This window comes from Pezoporus occidentalis, unplaced genomic scaffold (genome assembly GCF_034315485.1).
Source record: "Pezoporus occidentalis ecotype Australia unplaced genomic scaffold, CSIRO_AGI_Poc_V1 ctg211, whole genome shotgun sequence".
Classification (NCBI taxonomy): Eukaryota; Metazoa; Chordata; class Aves; order Psittaciformes; family Psittacidae; genus Pezoporus; species Pezoporus occidentalis.
Window position 1 is genome coordinate 1,756,100 of NW_026913976.1, and position 20,607 is coordinate 1,776,706.

The following is a 20,607-nucleotide window of genomic DNA, read 5'->3' on the forward strand; positions in this document are numbered from 1 at the left end:
CCTTGAACATTGCCAGGGATGGAGCATTCACAACCTCCCTGGGCAACCTATTCCAGTGCCTCACCACCCTAACAGGAAAGAATTTCCTCCTTATATCCAACCTAAACTTCCCCTGTTTAAGTTTTAACCCGTTACCCCTTGTCCTGTCACTACAGTCTCTAATGAAGAGTCCCTCCCCAGCATCCATATAGGCCCCCTTCAGATACTGGAAGGCTGCTGTAGGGTCTCCACGCAGCTTTCTCTTCTCCAGGCTGAACAGACACAGCTTTCTCAGCCTATCTTCATATGGGAGGTGCTCCAGTCCCCTGATCATCCTCGTGGCCCTTCTCTGGACTTGTTCCAACAGTTCCATGTCCTTTTTATGTTGAGGACACCAGAACTGCACACAATACTCCAGGTGAGGTCTCACAAGAGCAGAGTAGAGGGGCAGGATCACCTCCTTCAACCTGCTGGTCACGCTCCTTTTGATGCAGCCCAGGATACGGTTGGCTTTCTGGGCTGCAAGCGCACACTGCCTGCTCATGTTCATTTTCTCATCGGCCAGCACCCCCAAGTCCTTCTCTGCAGGGCTGCTGTGAATCTCTTCTCTGCCCAACCTGTAGCTGTGCCTGGGATTGCTCCGACCCAGGTGTAGGACCTTGCACTTGTCATGGTTAAACCTCATGAGGTTGGCATCAGCCCACCTCACCAGTGTGTCGAGGTCCCTCTGGATGGCATTCCTTCCCTCCAGGGTATCAACCAAACCACAGAGCTTGGTGTCATTGGCAAACTTGCTGAGGGCGCACTCAATCCCACTGTCAATGTCAGTGATGAAGATGTTAAACAAGACCGGTCCCACCACCGATCCCTGAGGGACACCACTCGTTACTGGGTGTAGCACCAAAATTCATATAACCTTGAAAGGAAGAAGTATACTAAACATTTTGGACTTTAAAGGCTATTTTTAAGGAGGGTATTTTTTTAATACCAATCCCAGCAAAAATGATAGGTTTTGGTTTTGAAAAGAGGATGCTGGCAAGACATATTTCAGTATGTCTGTAAGGATCTATCACAGAATCTGGTTGGCAGCCCATCACAAAAATGGCCAAATCCCTGATACCATGCAACAGCATTAATATCAGTGATGAAGTCAGTGCCAATTCCTAAATAAGGATACTACTTCTTCTGGCATCAGTAAGAGAATCTTTTTTTATTACCCATCATGCTTTAATTTATTCTTGCATAATAGAAAGTTAAGGCAGAGACTGGAGTTATTGCATGCATACATGTCTACACCTTTTAAAATGCAGTTCTGTGTTTTATAGCTCTAGAATGGGGTAATTCTAGAGAGAGGTGGATTCCCACTGTGTTGTTTAACCACAGTGCCTTTTCAGGAGTATGGAAAAATGTCCTGGTTAGTGCTTATAACATACAAAATTAAGCACTTCAGTGTCTGTTAGTTTTCCTTTTGTCTTTATTGGCAAATAACTTTGTAATACGTAACAATATTAAATGGATGAAACTAATAAAGTTAGTTCAGAATGAAGGTTCTGTAGAGATTTCAGTTTGGGGTTGGATTAAATCTTTGTTTCAGTGGTTTAGTAGTACGTAGCATCCAAATTCAAAGTAAATCTTCAGATGGCATTTGAGTTTTGTGTATTATTTTATTGTCCTGAGAGGCAGAGAAAAGGAAATGCCAGATATTGATTTGTTTTGGTGGGAAAGTATTAAAGACTTCTGAATTAAAAACTTTATTAAAAGTAGTGAGACTCATAGGCTTCTTGTAATTGAGGGGAGAAATGTTCACTGGAAGTTTAATGCCACTGTATTCATGTAGTGTAGGCATCTGTCTGTTCCAGACATAGCAAGGTTATTCCTTCTATTATGGTAAGTCAGTTTAGCTATAGTAAAATTGACATTATCAGGGGGGGTTAAAACATAATTTATTTATGCAATAATTTGTGAGAATATTTAATATTTGTCATTTAAAAATCTCAAGGTGTTCAAATATTAATGTGAAAATCCTATGAACTTACACTAAAGTCTGGTTTGTTTCACTACAGTCTGTATAATAAATATCAGTGCATTTAACTGAAAGTAAGCTAAGTAGTTATTACATCATATGAAGGAAGGCATAATTTGGTGTATGGTACTGACATTTTTTAGTATGCCTTTGATTCATTGCCTCAAGTGAGGTGGATGCCAGTACTTTTTCTGAAATGTTGTCAACCTTTTAAATAAAAGTCTATGTAGAAAGATGCTTTGGAACTAATTAAAACCTAAGCTTTGTGTATGTATTCAACTCAATGATGACAGTATTTAAGAAGTGTTTAGCTTGTTACCTTAATTACATAACTAGTTTTGTATCATTTTTTGGGTCAATCTTCATCCAAATGCAACAGTATAAATGAAGGGCTCAGAATTAGTTTGTCATTAAATAGGGGACATCTTTGCCAATAAACATATATTTTATGTAATGTTTATCTTCTGATTCGCAACACTACCAAATCAAATTTAAAATCTGGGTGTAGTTGTAAGTAATCAAATCCTTTCTCTTTTTCTAGTTACCCTAACAGCCCCAAGTTTAAAATATTGTTAGGGAAATTACAATGAAGTAGACATTAAAAATGTGTTTTATATGCTAATACTAAAATTTAAGTCTGTAAGATGACTTGATTTTGAACTACTGTTTTTCATAAATCAGCATGTCAGTGGATTTCTGGGGTATTGAAAGTATGCACTGTGGGTTGATCTATGTTGAATTCAAAGAGGTTGTTGTAGAGTCAAAGTTATGTGCTTAACACATCAAATAAAGGGGCATTCTCTGCATTAAAAGAATTCACCTCTTTTGTTTCATATAAATCCTGGCAACACCAAACTTCTTTCGTCGTGTTGTGATATTTAAATGCCTTATCATACTGGAGTTTTAAAAAGTCATTCGTATTTTAATGCCTTTTTGGAAGCCATTCTGTAAGCATTTAATTCAAGCTGATTAGGTTTTGTTGGTCTTTTTTTGCTGCTTTTTTTCTTTTTCCTTTTTTTTTTTTTTTTCCCCCAGGGAGCCCCTATTGGTACAATTGTGCTATGAAATAATCTCATTCAAGTTCTCTGAAAAGCTATTAATACAGTTTATATTGCTGTGCCTATTTCAGACCAGTTGTCAGTGCCAGAAGAGGAGAAGTCAGTACTACTTTTGGATATTGAGTCTGTTATTACTTTTTACTGTAAATCACGCAATGTTAAATACAGTTCTTGTCTCGGCTGGATTTATCTGCTCAAACCTCTGGTGCATCTTCATTTGACACGCAGTGATTTGTACAACTGCTTTTATGCTATCATGAATAAATTCATTCCAAGGTAAAGCTCTCTTTCTTTTGCTTAAGTACTGTTTTCACTGGCATTAAAGGTATTTTCTGAAAGAGTGTGCATGTTGGCCTCAGGTAGAATCACACTGTTAGTAGCAAAGTTGTCAGATCCCTTTATATGCTGATAAATTGAATCATTTTCAATACCTTACATTTTGAAGTCCAGGAGATAGTGAGTTGGTTTAAGATGTAAAGAGGTAGCATGTGACTGATGTAGACTCAATGTGCTTTTTGAAGAACAACTGTTGTTTCATGCAATATCAAAAGTAGTTGTTTAGGAACTGTCTAATTCTTGTATGTTATATGAAAGCAATTTTCTTTCTTTTCACAACATTTTCCTATGTAAAATGCTTCTGTCTCTGTCACTGCAAAGTATTTCATAAGTACTAATTAAGTCTCACAATTTCTTTAGAAGAAGTAGTTAATATTTTCCCTGTTTTCTACCGACTTGGGACTGATTATTTTTTTTTCTTTTTTAGGTTGTTAGATTGTTATTTTATGAATAAACAATGGAAATGGAGTGTCTCATGCTGTTGTATTTCACTAAAATATTTTTTTATTCATGTTGGAGTAGCACCACAACATTCCAGCAAGGCTACAGGGGCTTCTGGTTAAGACATTGTGAAATAATATATGGATAGTCTGTGATTAAAGGTCTTAGTATGAATCCTTGGAGAGGAGATTGTAGCCCAGCTACTGGATATGTGCCCATAATAGGGAAAGTGCACATTTGGTGCTGTGGCGGGAAGCGTTTATCTGTCCTGTCACTTGACTCATTTAAAATACTACTGGGCTCTGTGAACTGTTTGAGGGTAGTGGCATTATGATCACTGGCATTATGGTCAGGTAAATCTGACATCTGTATTTTTTAGAAGGCTTTCAAGAGTGTTTAGTATTTTGAGTTTCTCTGTAAGAATCTAGGTGGTGTTTCAGCAAGGTGTAGGCTGGTTTCTCTTCCCTCCCTCTGCAAAATGACTGGAAGCAAAAACGAAAGACATAGAAAAGCAATTTATAGTAGACTTGCAAATCTCCACTTAGGTCAATTTGATCTCAATGTGATGTTTGACTGCTGGACCATCACTACTATTTGATAAAAGTTTAATTTTTATTTTTTTGTTGGTTTTGTTTTTTAAATTGTACACTTCTTATTCGCACTTTCTCGTGTTTTGTAACTATCATGAAATATTTATTGGGAATTTATTCTAACAAAATGTTGAAAATAGGTGAGGGAAATGTACAGCATAATCTTTTGGACTTTTTTTTATTCTTTTTTTGAAAGAGACTCTCTAGCAAGACAAAGGAAGAATGAAGAGGGGAAAAAACATAATAGCTATTTTAGATGAGAGAGGATTTGCTTTTTTTTTTTTTTTTTCCTTTGGAAACACTGTTATTCTCAAGACTTTTGGTATAAAATATCCCGTGGATACCCACCTTTCTTCTCCTGCTTTTTCTCTACAATGGTGAGCTTTCTGAACTGTACAAAATTAAGAAAGAGTTAATATGGAAGTCCAAAGTCATTAGTATTCTTTGGACCATAAGTAGAAGAAAACACCATCTCACATATATAATTGAGCAATGATTTGTGCGAGAGCTTCTATGGTAGTAAACTAATTAAAAAGCTGCTGGATGATGGAAGTGTCTCCTCCCAGGGAGCACATGAGGAAAGTGCATTACATCTGCTTACATTACATCAGTGTTACCTGTAACAGAGGGTATAAAACAACTTCATTCAGTTAAAAAAAAACAAAACAAAAACCCAGAAGCAATTCTCCCCCAAAAAAACACCACCATCAAACCACCCTCTCCTAAAGTGAAATAAAGGTTAGTTTCCAGGGCAATTTACTTCTGTTTAGCAAAATCTCTCTCTCTTTTTTTTTTTTTTTGTGTGGTTGGTTTATTTTTTTTTTTTTCTGGCAGGGTGGGGGGTTGTTGTTGTTTTTTGTTTTGTTTTTGCTTTGCTTTTGTTTTTTATCAGTCCTTCCAGTGGCTGAGCCTGTTGCCTCTGTGAGGCTTTCAGCATTGGAAGTGATGGATAGGTACAGGAATTTGCAGTTCTAGATACTTGGAGGATTTTACTGTTTTTTTTTGGGGGGGGGGGGGCGGGGGTGGGAGGGGGGCTCGTTCTTGGTTGCTTGGTTCTTGTTTGCCTTGTTTTTAAACTGCGTATTTGTTACAGGTAGTTTACCGTGGTAGGTACCAGAAGTAAAAAACTGAGGAAAACAGTTCAGAAAAATGTCTAAGCAAGGATGTTCAACTGTCAGTGGAAATTCAGAAATATTCTTTTTAAGTTATTTTTGGGTATATATCTATTCTTCATGTTAGAAGGTGGTAAAGAATGACTGACTGACTGGAATAATTGACCATAATGGCCATTCAAACAAAGTAGTGTGCAAGTCTAGATACTTAGGCTGAATTTTCTTCTTTTCACACTTTAACACTTTTTGTCCTGTTAATTTAATGGGAAGTCAGAGTTCTTGTGATAATTTCAGAAAAGAATCCCCATATATAATTTGCTGTGAATGTTTCCATTTCACCACCCTTCTTTAAGAAAGATGATGACTGTGTTTGGAGATCTGTGTCTCAGTTTTCATGTTAGTTTGCTTAAGTTTTTAAGCGCTTGAGATTTGTTCCTAGTGTCTTTAAAAAGCCGTTTCTTCATTTCAAATACTGCTTATTTCCTGCTTAATGAATTGATATTTAATTGTTATGCATGTATGAAATAAGAAACTTTCATATTTCCTTTGGCTGCTGTATTACAATTATTTATATGGGGGGTTTAATTCTATTTTTAGTTAACAATATTGATACCATGCAACCCTTGCTTTCATATTTAGATCTGTTTAAAATACTTCTGTATTATATACTCTTGTCAAGTAATGGCAGTGTTCCATTCTTTCTTCTACTTTATTAATATAGTGGGGATTTCAGTCTTTGTGCGTTTTTGGTTTGGTTTTTAACTGTTGAGGCAAGTTGATTTCATGATCGGTCCTTGTGACTTACAAGAACAATATAGGAAATTACATAATCACAACCAATAAAGAATTACTACGGGAAGTCTGACAACTGAAATGTTATGGAGAGGTTTATGATTATTTTTACTGCTATTTTTTAGGGATTGTTCTATGAAGGGAAGACCATTTCATCTATTTAGACTGCTTCTTCAGTATCATGAGCCTGAACTCTGCTCCTTTCTTGATACTAAGAAGATGACTCCAGACTCATATGCACTCAACTGGGTAATAAAGTGAAAGTAGGGAAACGTAATGAATAAAAATTTCTGTTAAAATTTAAGTATATATTACCAGTTTGTGCAAGAGTAGTACAGGAGATTAGAACTGCAACTAATTTGCATGTTTTAATGTAGTGTGGGCTTTTTGTCTTCAGTCATTTAACATAAGGAATGAGGTCATGTTAAAGCCATATTTTTATGATTCTGGATGTTAATTGAGCCACTGATGTTAGTAACTACTTTGAATAAGTAAGAATGAGAGCAGATGACACACTCAAAAAGTAAGCAGCTGTGATGTTAGGTTTTATAGTGGTAAGCTGTATGGTTTTAGATATGGATAAACATGAGCCTAACAGGTCTTTTAAAGCTAAATTACAAATAGTTTTATAAACCTCCCTGCTAATAGATATATTTGAGTGCCTTATATGGTGCTATGGCTTTTAGGATATAGGCACATATATTTTGCAGCTCTTCATTTCCTCCTCACTGCCTCAAGTTGGGGTAGTTATAAAATTGCTTTACCTCAATTGTTTTTTATTATTTATTTTTTTATATTTTTTTTAACAAAGTTTGGATAGCAGCTACACCATAAAGCAGCAAAAGTTTCATGTTTTAATGCTCCTTAGTATATGCAATATAAAATGATACAGTGCTTGCAGAGGCAAAGTCTGTAAATAAATAAAGACTTTGACTCATGAACTTTTCTAGGCATTTTTTTCGTACCTGTTGGCTTTGTAAAATTTTTTGTAACTCCATGTACTTTCAGTTTAAGAAATAAGACTGAAATAAATGAATAAACTGCAAGATCCCTATTTGTGGGGTTTTTTATTATTGGTTTTGAGGTTTTTTTTTAAAGATTATTTTTTTAGGGTGCTACCAATATTAATATAAAAATGTCTCCAGGATCATCATGCCAATCATCAGCCTTTAAAAGAGGAATCTGTTCACTTTTACTACTGAATCTCTCCTTTCTATGTATATACAATTTTCCTTAGCGAATATGGACTTCTTTGAGGTCGTCTATTAAAAGTTCAGTGATTCAGTAGGATAAAAAAAAATCTTCCCCTTGAAAGGCAGGTAGGCAAATGAGCTAGTGCAGCTGCCAGACCACAGTGTCATGCTTTCTGGTGTACAATCTTAAATAAAAAATAAAAAAATCTTAAGCCTTGTTTTATGAGATTACATTAAAATTCCTTGTTTCATCTGCCAAAAAACTTAATTTATATAGAGGTATTTCTAGTGTGTAGCAAAACATAAGCAACATTCAGAGACTTGTCGTTGCCTCATTGTTCAGGGACATTTTGTCTTCAGTTGCGTTTCACTCAGATTTGGATAGATCTTCTTACCTTTTGTTATAGAAGTATACTAGGAAGTGCTGAAATATTCCATGATAGTGTTTAAAGCTTTTGAAAGCTGTAGCTCTTTTGATACAGAATTAGTATGCATCACCACATTCAGTAAGACCTCTGAAGCCAGCTAGTATGCGTTTGAGTTAGGTATGATTGCATATATTATCTGGCATGTATGAAAAGAAGTTCCTACCCTTTTTTATCCGCTTTGAACTCTGCGTATCAGAGAAGATGTATTTTTAATTGAGAACACGGGAACAGGCAAGCAGTTTATTAAATGGTAATGAAAATTTTCTACCACAAATGTTTAATTATTCAGCCATAAAGCATCATAATGTAAAGTTGAGCACGTGACATTGTCAAAACTAGTGTACCACCATGTTCAATTAGCTTGATTATACTGTGAAAAATAAAGAATGTTGTTTACAGGATCATTTCTAAGTCCTATTTGCTAAGCTAGTTGAATAAACGCATTTTTTTCTTATTGTCTCACTGGAATAGTTGGTATTTAGCAGTGGCTATGAGCTAAACTGTATTCCAGCCTAATTGTGTTATCTCTGGTTGAATTTGCAAGGCTGACAGTGTACATCTGAGTTTGCCTTCACACTGGGCATATTTATTGACAGATAATCTGTAGTATTACTGCAGTGTTTCCATAAAAATTGGTTTTGAGGGTAGGACCATCTTTCAATACATTGTGCAAATGTAAGGTTTAGCATAATGTTTTTGGCTTTATTTTATTTTAGATTATCTTCTATCTCTGTTTAAAATGTTATCCCAATAAGATTGTTCCTGGTTATTGCTTTTTCTCACACTATTTTCCGAATTTTTAGCTTGGAAGCCTCTTCTCATATTACTGTTCAGCAGAAGTCACTCAGGCAATATGGGATGGATATCTACAACAAGCAGATCCATTCTTTATTTATTTCTTAATGTTAATTATTCTTGTCAATGCAAAGTAAGTGTATAGTTAATTCTTTGGAACATTCCTTGCTGACACACTTTAATCCGCTTTTGTTTCATTTTGATTTTACTGACTTAATCTATGCCTCTGATTTCACTGTTTTCAGAGACGTTATCGTCGCACAAGAATCAGATAAAGAAGAAATGATAAGTAAGTACCTCTCTTATGTAATAGCTTCTCTTATTCAGCTGCTAGTGAAATATTTACCACATAGTACAATCTCCATTATTATTTTTAATTACTAAACGACTGAATTATTTATTTCCCTGTGATTTTTCTCATTAATGAAATCCCCTCACCTACTAATTCCTGTCTCACTATTCCTTTGCTGCACCACATTTACGCTTCCTTTAATATTCCTTTCTTGTGTTTCATTTTAGTATTCCCACATCTAGTTTTATGCTTCAGTTTGGAGCACTTGAATCTCTAAAGTACTAAAACTGTACAGATGTTAAGAGCATGGTAAAAGATAATCTTCATAGAAGGTTTGAACTTCTAGCAAATAGCACAGGTTTCCTATAGATAAGGAGTATTTCCTCTATCTTCTCTTTCTACCTGGAGAGTGAATTGACATTCATGTTTAATCAAAAAACTCAATTGTGTTATGCCTTGTTAAAAATTAAGTTATTTTATGATGTGAAAATAGGTATGGTGCTTCTTTTCTATGCATGAAATAATGGTGCACTTATGTTGTTTGTATATCTCAGAATTCTTAGAAACTTCACCAGCCAATCTTGATTTAGAAGATATAGAAGATCTCTTCTCTTTGGCACAATATTACTGTAGCAAAACTCCAGCTTCTTTCAGGAAGGTAATAAGAAAGTAGTTTTGAAATTCTTTTCTTTTTGGAGTCTGTTTAAGTTTCTGCTGACAATAACTTTAAATATTTAATTGTGATGTTATTTTAATTTCTTTTTTCATGTTACTCTGGTGGTATTTAGTATTAGGATCTTTGAAAGATAAGAAGGTCAAGTGAAACATGTTAGAGGGAAGCTTCCCCACAATATTCTCACTTTATGACTGATGACCTTGTTTTGCAAACCAGGTTCTTGTAAGAACTGATGAACCGAAAATGCCATACTGACACAACTGCTCTGTAGTAGACTGCACAGCAGTCCTAGCTGTACTTGGAACAGCAGTCAATTTCTAGAGATAAAGCAGCGATCATCTGTGCTATTCTTGCCGTTCTTCCTTACTCAAGATATCTGACTCCAGTGAATTCATTAAATGAAAGTAATTGATAGTTATTGTAATTTTATGTACTTTCTCTGATATGTAGACAGTTATATGAGATCTTTTGGGGGATGAAAAAAATAAAAAAAATAAAAACAACCAAAGAAACCCAAAAACCAGAGGTATTTCATCATGTTGGTATTGTCACTACCATGCTTGTGAACAAGTGTGTTTGTGATGGAAGGTCAGCCCTTGACATGATTTAAAAAAACTAAAAAAAATCAGTTGATATGATTTTGTGAAGTACATACATGTGTACCTGCTTTAGTATTTGTGACGTGGATATAGTTTTGCTTTAAGCCTTCACATCTAAAGACACTGGCTTCAGTTAACTTTTTTTTTCCTTGCCTTATTAGGACAACCACAGTCTTTTTGGCAGCAGCTTGCTGGGCCTCAAAGAGGATGACACAGACTTGAGCCAAGCTCTCTGTCTAGCAGTTTCTGTGTCAGAAATTCTTCAAGCAAATCAGCAGCAAGGAGTTAGTATATTGAATTACTATTACTCTTTCCTCTTCCCCTCCCTTCCTATTTGTGTATTAAAAAAAGATATATTTTCAGCGCTAATAGCATGCTTGAATATTTGCTATTTTAGGAAAAAGTATTCTTGTCTTGGAGTTGTCTCCCTTGTAAATGATCTGAATACTGCAATGCGTTTATACTGTAGTAACTAGAGCTAAAGTCCAAGAGCTTCATACAGCTGATTTGAATACGAGGAGTGGGAGCTTGAAGTAATATCTCACTAACTGGATTTCCTTTCCTAATGTAGTCATAGTAGAGGAAAATTTAAAACCCATTATTCATAGAATAGTTAGGGTTGGAAAGGACCTTAAGATCACCAAGTTCCAACCCTTCTGCCATGGGCAGGGACACCTCACAGTAAACCGTATCACCCAAGGCCTTGTCCAACCTGGTCCTGAACATTGCCAGGGATGGAGCATTCCCAACCTCCCTGGGCAACCTATTCCAGTGCCTCACCACCCTAACAGGAAAGAATTTCCTCCTTATATCCAATCTAAACTTCCCCTGTTTAAGTTTTAACCCGTTACCCCTTGTCCTATCACTACAGTCCCTAATGAAGAGTCCCTCCCCGGCATCCCTATAGGCCCCCTTCAGATGCTGGAAGGCTGCTATGAGGTCTCCACGCAGCCTTCTCTTCTCCAGGCTGAACAGCCCCAACTTTCTCAGCCTATCTTCATATGGGAGGTGCTCCAGTCCCCTGATCATCCATCATGGCCCTCCTCTGGAATTGTTCCAACAGTTCCATGTCCTTTTTATGTTGAGGACACCAGAACTGCACACAGATGAGGTCTCACAAGAGCAGAGTAAGGGGGCAGGATCACCTCCCTTGACCAGCTGGTCACGCTCCTTTTGGTGCAGCCCAGAATGCTTTCTGGGCTGCAAGCACACACTGCCAGCTCATGTTCATTTTCTCATCGGCCAGCACCCCCAAGTCCTTCTCCGCAGGGCTGCTGTGAATCTCTTCTCTGCCCAACCTGTAGCTGTGCCTGGGATTGCTCCAACCCAGGTGAAGGACCTTGCACTTGGCATGGTTAAACTTCATAAGGTTAGCATCAGCCCACCTCACAAGCGTGTCAAGGTCCCTCTGGATGGCATTCCTTCCCTCCAGGGTATCAACCAAACCACAGAGCTTGGTGTCATTGGCAAACTTGCTGAGGGCGCACTCAATCCCACTGTCCATGTCAGTGATAAATGATGTTGAACAAGACCGGTCCCAACACTGATCCCTGAGGGACACCACTCGTTACTGGTCTCCAGCTGGACCTTGAGCCATTGACCACAACTCTTTGCATGTGGCCATCCAGCCAGTTGTTTATCCACTGAGTGGTCCATCCATCAAATTCATGTCTCTTCAATTTAGAGACAAGGATGTCGTGTGGGACAGTGTCCAACACTTTGCACAAGTCCAGGTAGATGACATCATCTGCTCTACCCCTGTCCATCAGTTCTGTAGCCCCATCATAGAAGGCGACCAAATTGGTCAGGCAGGATTTCCCCTTCGTGAAGCCATGCTGGCTGTCACCAAGCACCTTGTTGATTTTCATGTGCCTTAGCATGACCTCCAGGAGAATCTGCTCCAAGATTTTGCCAGGCACAGAGGTGTGACTGACTGGGCTGTAATTCCCCAGGTCATCCATTTTCCCCTTCTTGAAAATGGGGGCTACATTTCCCTTTTTCCAGTCATTGGGAACTTCACCTGACTGCCATGATTTCTCAAATATGATGGCCAGTGGCTTAGCAACTTCATTCTCCAGCTCCTTCAGGACCCGCTGATGGATTTCATCAGGACCCATGCACTTGTGCATGTTCAGGTTCTTAAGATGGTCTTGAACCCGTTCCTCTCCTATAGTGGGCGCAGGTCTTCATTCTCACAGTCCCTGCATCTGCCTTTCAAGACTTGGGTGGTGTGCTCAGACTCTTTACCAGTGAAGACTGAGGCAAAGAAGTCATTAAGAACCTCAGCCTTCTCCAAATCCAGGGTAGCCAGCTCTCCTGAGAGCTTCTGGAGAGGGCCCACATTGTCCCTAGTCTGTCTTTTATTTGCAAAGTACCTACAGAACCGCTTCCTGTTACCTTTCAGATCCCTAGCCAAGTTTCATTCTTACTGGGCCTTAGCTTTCCTAACCTGGTCCCTAGCTTCCCGGACAGCATCCCTGTACTCTTCCCAGGCCACCTGTCTTTGCTTCCACCTTTTATAAGCCTCTTTTTTCATTTGAATTTTCCTCAGCAGCTCCTTATCCATCCGAAGAGGTCTCCTGGCCCTCCTGCTGCACTTCCTTCTAGTCAGGATGCAACACTCCTGAGTTTGCAGTAGGTAATCCTTGAATATTAGCAAACAGTCTTGGGCCCCCTGCCCTCTAGGGCTATATCCCATGGAACCTTACTAAGCAGGTTCCTGAAGAGACCAAAGTCTGCTCTCTCACTGTTGAGAGCAGTGACCTTCCTGCATACTCTTCTCACTGTCCTGAGGATTTCAAACTTCACCATCTGTCCTGGGTTCAGCAGTAGCAGTCATTTTTCTCCTTCTTGGTAGCTGGTGCAGTGCTGTGTTTTGACTTTCAGCCTAGGAACAGTGCTGGTGATACCGATGTTTTCGGTTGTTGCTAAGTGATATTTACCCTAACCAAGGACTTTATGAGGCTCATGCGCTGCCAGGGAGGAGGGGAAGCCGGGAGGAAGCAGAGACGGGGTGCCTGACCCAGGCTAGCCAAAGAGGTATTCCATGCCACAGCACGTCATGCAGGGGTGGTGAGGGGGTAACTGGGAGTTACCCAGAAGGACAAGAGCTTCTGGGTGGGACTCGTTTCCTGGCCCGTGGTATTGTATTCTCTTCCCTTGTTATTTTCTCTTACCATTGTTGTCGTTGGTGGTAGCGGTGGTGATTTGTGCTGTACATTGGTTGCTGGGCTGTTCTTGTCTCAACCCATGGGAGTTGCACTCTTTCGATCCTCCTCCCCATCCCCCTGGGAGCGGGGAAGGGAAGAGCCCCGGGGGAGGGGGCCTCGATTGCTCTCAGCCCGGCACCACTCACTGGGAGTGAGTGAACAAGCTGTCTGGCTAGGGTTTAAACCACGACACATCTTTTTGGCGCCCAACGTGGGGCTCGAGGGGTTGAGATAACGACAGATCTGGCCGGATTAATAGCCACTCGTCACAATGCTGATTTATTGGCTCTCAGAGTTGTTCCTCTTGATCTCACAGTTTCAGTATATCATACCTTACTTCCGTCCGGTATTTGCTGTATTAGTGTTTTTCAAGTGTGGGGCTTGGGCTAAGGTTTTTGTCTCATTGTACTTTATGGCAATGACTTGTAATACAATAGAATCATTGATCATGAAACTGATCTGGCTTATGTTCCCAGTGTGGTAACCACCTTTATACTTTGGGAGGTATATAATAGAAGTGCTTAGCAATTGCACATCTTTTTTCTCCTTCTCAGGTGGTCAACCTGTGAAGGAGACATCCTTTTACCCTCCCGGTCCTCCCCCCAGACCATTTACATTTGAGAGTTTTGAAATTTTTGAATGGCCTTTTAATGCTGTTGAGACTTATTTGCTGATCGTGATGGGGATCACCATGCTAGCACGCATACAGAGTGTGTTTTGCCCACAACTGATTTCAAGAGTTAAGCAGAGTCAGGTTTGGGTCTTGTCTGGGGTCAAACGATGATATAGGAGGACCAAGAGATTTTCCCTGAGGCTGGACAGTCATGAGTGGCAGGGTGTGTGGGATAGTATGGGCAAGTATCTAGGTCAGTGGGCCCCTCCAGTACTTTGGAATTTCACCACCGAACAACTGCAAAATCCAGAAGAAGTAGTAACACACTTAAATGAGGTGTGTGGTCATTCTGGCCATACCAGAGACGGACAAATCATGGCAATGTGCTGGGGCTTGGCCTATGCTTACAGGGCCTTGTTCAACACTATCCAGCACCTTCAAAAGGAAAAAGATGTCGGTGGATCTGAGGGCAAAGCAACAGTCAGCACAGCTACTCCAGCCCCAAGCACAGCAGCCTCACCACCCCCAGTGACAAGTACAGTCGCTACTCAAACTTTGGCTGCAGTGAACAGCGCAGCTACCCCAGTGGCAAGTACAGCAGCTGCTCAAACTTCGACTGCAACAGACAGCGTGGTTACCCCAGCTCCAAGCAGAGAAGCTACACCACCCCCAGCAACAAGCACAGTCGCTACTCAAACCGCAGTGATAATTACTGCAGCCAAACCAGAGGACCAATTCGTACCAATATCGGTTGCCCCTGTACGCAAGAGAAAAAGCAAAAAAGAGGCAAGAAGGGTGAAGCAAGGTGAAGAAACGGTGTATTCACCACCCGGTCTAGCATCTGATCAGGAGTCATCATCACATGACGAAGAAGAAGAGGTGACTTCTCGACCTCGGACCTCAACCGAGCTACGGAATATGCGAAAAGATTTTACCCGTCAACCAGGGGAGCACATCATCACCCGATTGCCCCGATGCTGGGACAATGGGGCCGATGGTCACGAACTAGAAGGTACAGAAGCCAAGCAGCTGGGATCACTTGCTAGAGAAGGGGGAATTGACAAAGCAATTGCAAGAGAGAAAAAGTCCCTCAGCCTTTGGAGGAGGCTCTTGGCAGCTGTGAAAGAAAGGTTTCCATACAAGGACGATGTTATGAGTCATTCAGCCAAGTGGACTACTACAGACAAAGGCATCCAGTCTCTGAGGGAATCAGCCATCGTAGAGATGATCTATCACATCAAGCCGAATAACGGGGATACACCCATAGGTCCAGATGAAGTTGAATGTACACAACCCATGTGGCGAAAACTCACACGGAATGCACCGTCATCATATGCCCATTCATTGGCAACGGTAACCTGGAATGACATAGTACCACTAACAGTGGATGAAATGGTTCATAAACTCCGAGAGTTCGAAGACAATCTCACCCCTTCCATCATCTCAGCTGTGGAAAAACTGTCCCAGGACCTCAAACAATTGAGGGACAATCTATCTGATTTATCCAGCTCCTCATGTGTACCAACACATATCTCGGCTATTAACAAAAGGCGTCCTATTGTTCAAGAGAGGAGATACAGAAGGTATATGCCACGGCCACCCTATGGTTTTACCTGCGGGATCATGGAGAAGACATGACAAAGTGGGATGGAAAACCTACTTCAGCTTTGGAGGAACGGGTGAGTGAACTGAAGAGGGGAGCAGGGGCCAAGACTGATCATCCCATGAGAGCTACGGCTTCAGCCTCTGGTGAGCAGTTTCCCAGATGGAGTGCAAGAGCTGATTTTACTCCAGCTCCTGTGATAACGAAGAATAATCCCTTTTACCACGACTTAAGTGTCCATCACTGTGATGACCATTAGAGGGGCCCGGCCTCCAGCCAGGTGGAGGTAGGGGACAATTGGATTTACTGGACTGTGTGGATCAGATGGCCTGGCACATCAGTCCCACAGAAGTATAAGGCTCTAGTAGATACCGGTGCACAGTGTACCCTGATGCCATCAAGCTGTCAAGGGGTGGAACCCATCTATATTTCTGGAGTGACAGGAGGATCCCAAGAGTTGACTGTGTTGGAGGCTGAAATCAGCCTGACTGGGAGGGAATGGCAAAAGCACCCTATTGTGACTTGTCCAGAGTCTCCATGCATCCTCTGCATAGACTACCTCAAGAGAGGGTACTTCAAAGACCCAAAAGGGTACCGGTGGGCTTTTGGTATTGCTGCTTTGGCGACTGAGGAAATTGAGCAGCTGTCCACCTTGCCTGGTCTCTCAGAGGATCCTTCTGTTGTGGGGTTGCTGAAAGTCGAAGAACAACAAGTGCCAATTGCGACCACAACAGTGCACCGGCGGCAATATCGCACCAACCGAGACTCCCTGATTCCCATCCATCAGCTGATCCATAGACTGGAGAGTCAGGGAGTGATCAGCAGGACCCGCTCGCCCTTTAATAGCCCCATATGGCCTGTGCGAAAGTCTAATGGAGAGTGGAGACTAACAGTAGACTATCATGGCCTGAATGAAGTCACACCACCATTGAGTGCTGCAGTACCGGACATGCTAGAACTTCAGTATGAACTAGAGTCAAAGGCAGCCAAGTGGTATGCCACGATAGATATTGCCAATGCATTTTTCTCAATTCCTTTGGCAGCAGAGTGCAGGCCACAGTTTGCTTTTACTTGGAGGGGCATCCAGTACACTTGGAACCGACTGCCCCAGGAAACACAGCCTTACCACCTGCCATGGACTGATCCAGACTGCACTGGAACAGGGGCAAGCTCCAGAACACCTGCAATACATTGATGACATTATTGTGTGGGGCGATACAGCGGAAGAAGTCTTTGAGAAAGGGAGGAAAATAATCCAAATCCTGCTGAAAGCTGGTTTTGCCATAAAACGGAGTAAGGTCAAGGGACCTGCAGAGGAGATTCAGTTTTTGGGAATAAAATGGCAAGATGAGTATCGCCAGATCCCCACAGATGTGATCAACAAGATAACAACGTCTCCACCAACTAATAAGAAAGAAACGCAAGCTTTCTTGGGTGCTGTGGGGTTCTGGAGAATGCATATCCCAAATTACAGTTTGATTGTAAGCCTTCTCTGTCATGTGACCCGGAAGAAGAATGATTTTAATTGGGCCCTGGGCAACAACAAGCCTTTGAGCAAATTAAACGCGAGAGAGTTCCCATAGTAGCCCTTGGACCTGTCCGGACCGGGCCAGACGTAAAAAATGTACTGTACACTGCAGCTGGGGAGGATGGTCCTACCTGGAGCCTCTGGCAGAAAGCTCCAGGGGAGACTTGAGGTCGACCCCTCGGCTTTTGGAGTGGGGGATACAAAGGATCTGAGGCCAGCTATACCCCAACTGAGAAAGAGATACTGGCAGCCTACGGAGGGGTTCGAGCTGCTTCGGAAGTGATTGGCACTGAAGCACAGCTCCTCCTGGCATCTCGCTTGGCCGTGCTGGGCTGGATGTTCAAAGGCAGGATCTCCTCTACACATCATGCAACTGATGCTACATGGAGTAAATGGGCTGCACAAATTACACAACGAACTCGAATAGGAAATCTCAGTCGTCCGGGCATTCTAGAAGTGATCATGGACTGGCCAGAGGGCAAAGATTTCAGAATGTCACCAAAGGAGGAGGTGATGCGTGCTGAAGAGGCCCCACCATATAATAAACTGTCAGAAAGTGAAAAGCAGTATGCCTTGTTTACTGATGGGTCCTGCCATACTGTGGGAAAGCATCGGAGATGGAAGGCAGCTGTATGGAGTCCTGGACGACAAGTTGCAGAAACTGCTGAAGGAGAGGATGAATCGAGTCAGTTTGCCGAGGTGAAAGCCATCCAGCTGGCCCTGGACATTGCTGAACGAGAAAAGTGGCCAGTACTTTATCTCTATACTGACTCACGGATGGTGGCAAATGCCCTGTGGGGGTGGTTGAAGCAATGGAAGCAGAGCAACTGGCAACGCAGAGGTAAACCCACCTGGGCTGCTGCACTGTGGAAAGATATTGCTGCCCGGGTGCAGAACCTGGTGGTGAAGGTATGTCATGTAGATGCCCATGTACCCAAGAGTTGGGCCACTGAGGTACACCGGAACAACCAACAAGTGGATAAAGCGGCTAAGATTGAAGTGGCTCAGATGGACTTAGATTGGCAACAGAAAGGTGAATGATTTTTGGCCTGGTGGGCCCATGACACTTCAGGCCATCAGGGCAGAGATGCAACATATAGATGGGCCTGTTATTGAGGAGTGAACTTCACAATGGACACTATTGCCCAGGTTATTCATGAGTGTGAAACGTGCTGCAGTTAAACAAGATAAACGGTTAAAGCCTCTTTGGTATGGAGGACGATGGTTGAAGTATAAACATGTGGAGGCCTGGCAGATTGACTATATCACACTGCCACCAACCCGCCAAGGCAAGCGCCATGTGCTTACCATGGTGGAAGCAATGACAGGGTGGCTGAAAACATACTCTGTGCCCCATGCCACTGCCCAGAACACTATCCTGGGCCTTGAGAAACAGATTTTGTGGCGACACGGCACCCCAGAGAGAATCGAGTCAGACAGTGGGACTCACTTCCAGAATAACCTTATAGATATTTGGGCCAAAGAGCAAGGCATTGAGTGGGTATATCACATCCCCTACCATGCACCAGCCTCTGGGAAAATCGAACGGTACAATGGGCTGTTAAAAACTACACTGAGAGCAATGGGTGGGGGAACTTTCAAGCATTGGGATACACACTTACCAAAGGCCACCTGGTTGGTTAACACCAGAGGATCTGCCAACAGGGCTGGCCCAGCCCAGTCAGAACTTTTACATATTGTAGAGGGGGACAAAGTTCTCGTGGTGCATATGAAGAATTTGCTGGGGAAGACAGTCTGGGTTATTCCTGCTTCAGGTAAAGGCAAACCCACTCGTGGGATTGCTTTTGCTCAGGGACCTGGATATACTTGGTGGGTAATGCGGGAAGATGGGGAAGCCCGATGTATACCTCAAGGGGATTAGATTTTAGGGGAAAACAGCCAGTGAACTCAACTGTATGCTGTTGCCTGCTGTGTAATACTTTTATAGCCCATCAGCTAGATGTCTTCAGGTCACCAGCATCTAGCCCTGACTTCCCTCCAACCATCATCCCAACAGAGAATGAACTTTGATAGAACCAGGTGAGTTCCGCATTAAAGGAACTACCAGCATCAGCAGGCAACGATCCAGTACTGCACACAGCCTATCCTGCACTCAAAGATTCCTGACATCATGGACCGAATGGACTCGGTAGCATTACAGGGATTGGTCCATGCACTAAGAAAATGATCTCTTGGTCTGTTTATATGGATGTATATATGTGGGAGAGCAATGGTGTATTGAAAATGTGGGATCTGAGCATGACATGAATGGTATGGAATAAGGGGTAGATAATGTCCTGGGTTGACTTCCAGCCTGGGAACAGTGCTGGTGATACCAATGTTCTTGGTTGTTGCTAAGTGATGTTTACCCTGACCAAGGACTTTGTGAGGGGAGGAGGGGAAGCCTTGAGGAAGTGGAGACAGGACGCCTGACCCAGCCTAGCGAAAGAGGTATTCCATACCACAGCACGTCATGCCCAGGGGCAGGGGGGGTAACTGGGAGTTAGCCGGAAGGACAAGGGCTTCTGGGTCGGACTTGTTTCTTGGCCGGTGGTATTGTATTCTCTTCCCTTGTTATTTTCTCTTATTGTTGTTGGTGGTGGTAGCGGTGGTAATTTGTGTTGTACGTTGGTTGCTGGACTGTTCTTGTCTCAACCCGTGGGAGTTGCACTCTTTCGATCCTCCCCGTTCCTCCGGGAGCGGGGAAGGGGAGAGCCTGGTGTGGGAGGGGGGGGGCGGCCTCGGTTCCTTCCAGCCTGGCACCACTCAGTGGGAGTGAGCGAACAAGCTGTCTGGCTAGGGTTTAAACCACGACACCATCTCATGATCACTGCAACCAAGGCCGCCCTGGAGCATCACATTTCCAACCAGCCCTTCCCCACTGGTTAGCATGAGGTCAAGCATGGCACCTCTCCTTGTTGGCTCCTCTATTACTTGAAGAAGGAAGTTGTCTTCTGCACAATCGAGGAACCTTCTGGATTGCTTGTGCTGGGCTGTACCGTCCTTCCAACAGATGTCAGGGTGGTTGAAGTCCACCATGAGGACAAGGGCCTGCGAGTGTGAGGCTGATCCCCACAGTAATGTCTCCCATAGGTGTTCTCCCTTTAACCCTGACCCACAAACTCTCTGTTAACTGATCATCTGTTCCCAGAGAGAGTTCCATACTCTCCCACCTATCCCTAACATAAAGGGCAACTCCCCCTCCCCGTCTGCCAGGCCTGGCTTTTCTAAAGAGCCTAAATTTAGTACTATTGAGAATAATGCTATTATGAAATTATGTGTCTTCTGTCAATGACAGGTTTAAATAACAAAACAACTTATACACGCTATTTCTGTGATA

General features: G+C 42.1%; 1 protein-coding gene across 2 annotated transcripts in view; it reads left to right on the top strand.

The window, feature by feature from the left end:
* The window catches only part of TBC1D23 (TBC1 domain family member 23), a 46,998-nt gene that overhangs the window by 12,844 nt on the left and 13,547 nt on the right, over nt 1-20,607 (top strand). For both annotated transcript variants that reach the window (XM_062619551.1, XM_062619550.1), the window contains 6 exons: nt 3,132-3,336; nt 6,457-6,580; nt 8,756-8,880; nt 8,993-9,036; nt 9,594-9,697; nt 10,476-10,598. In XM_062619551.1, coding sequence (XP_062475535.1) covers nt 3,132-3,336; nt 6,457-6,580; nt 8,756-8,880; nt 8,993-9,036; nt 9,594-9,697; nt 10,476-10,598 — 725 coding nt within the window. The remainder of the gene's footprint in view (nt 1-3,131; nt 3,337-6,456; nt 6,581-8,755; nt 8,881-8,992; nt 9,037-9,593; nt 9,698-10,475; nt 10,599-20,607) is intronic.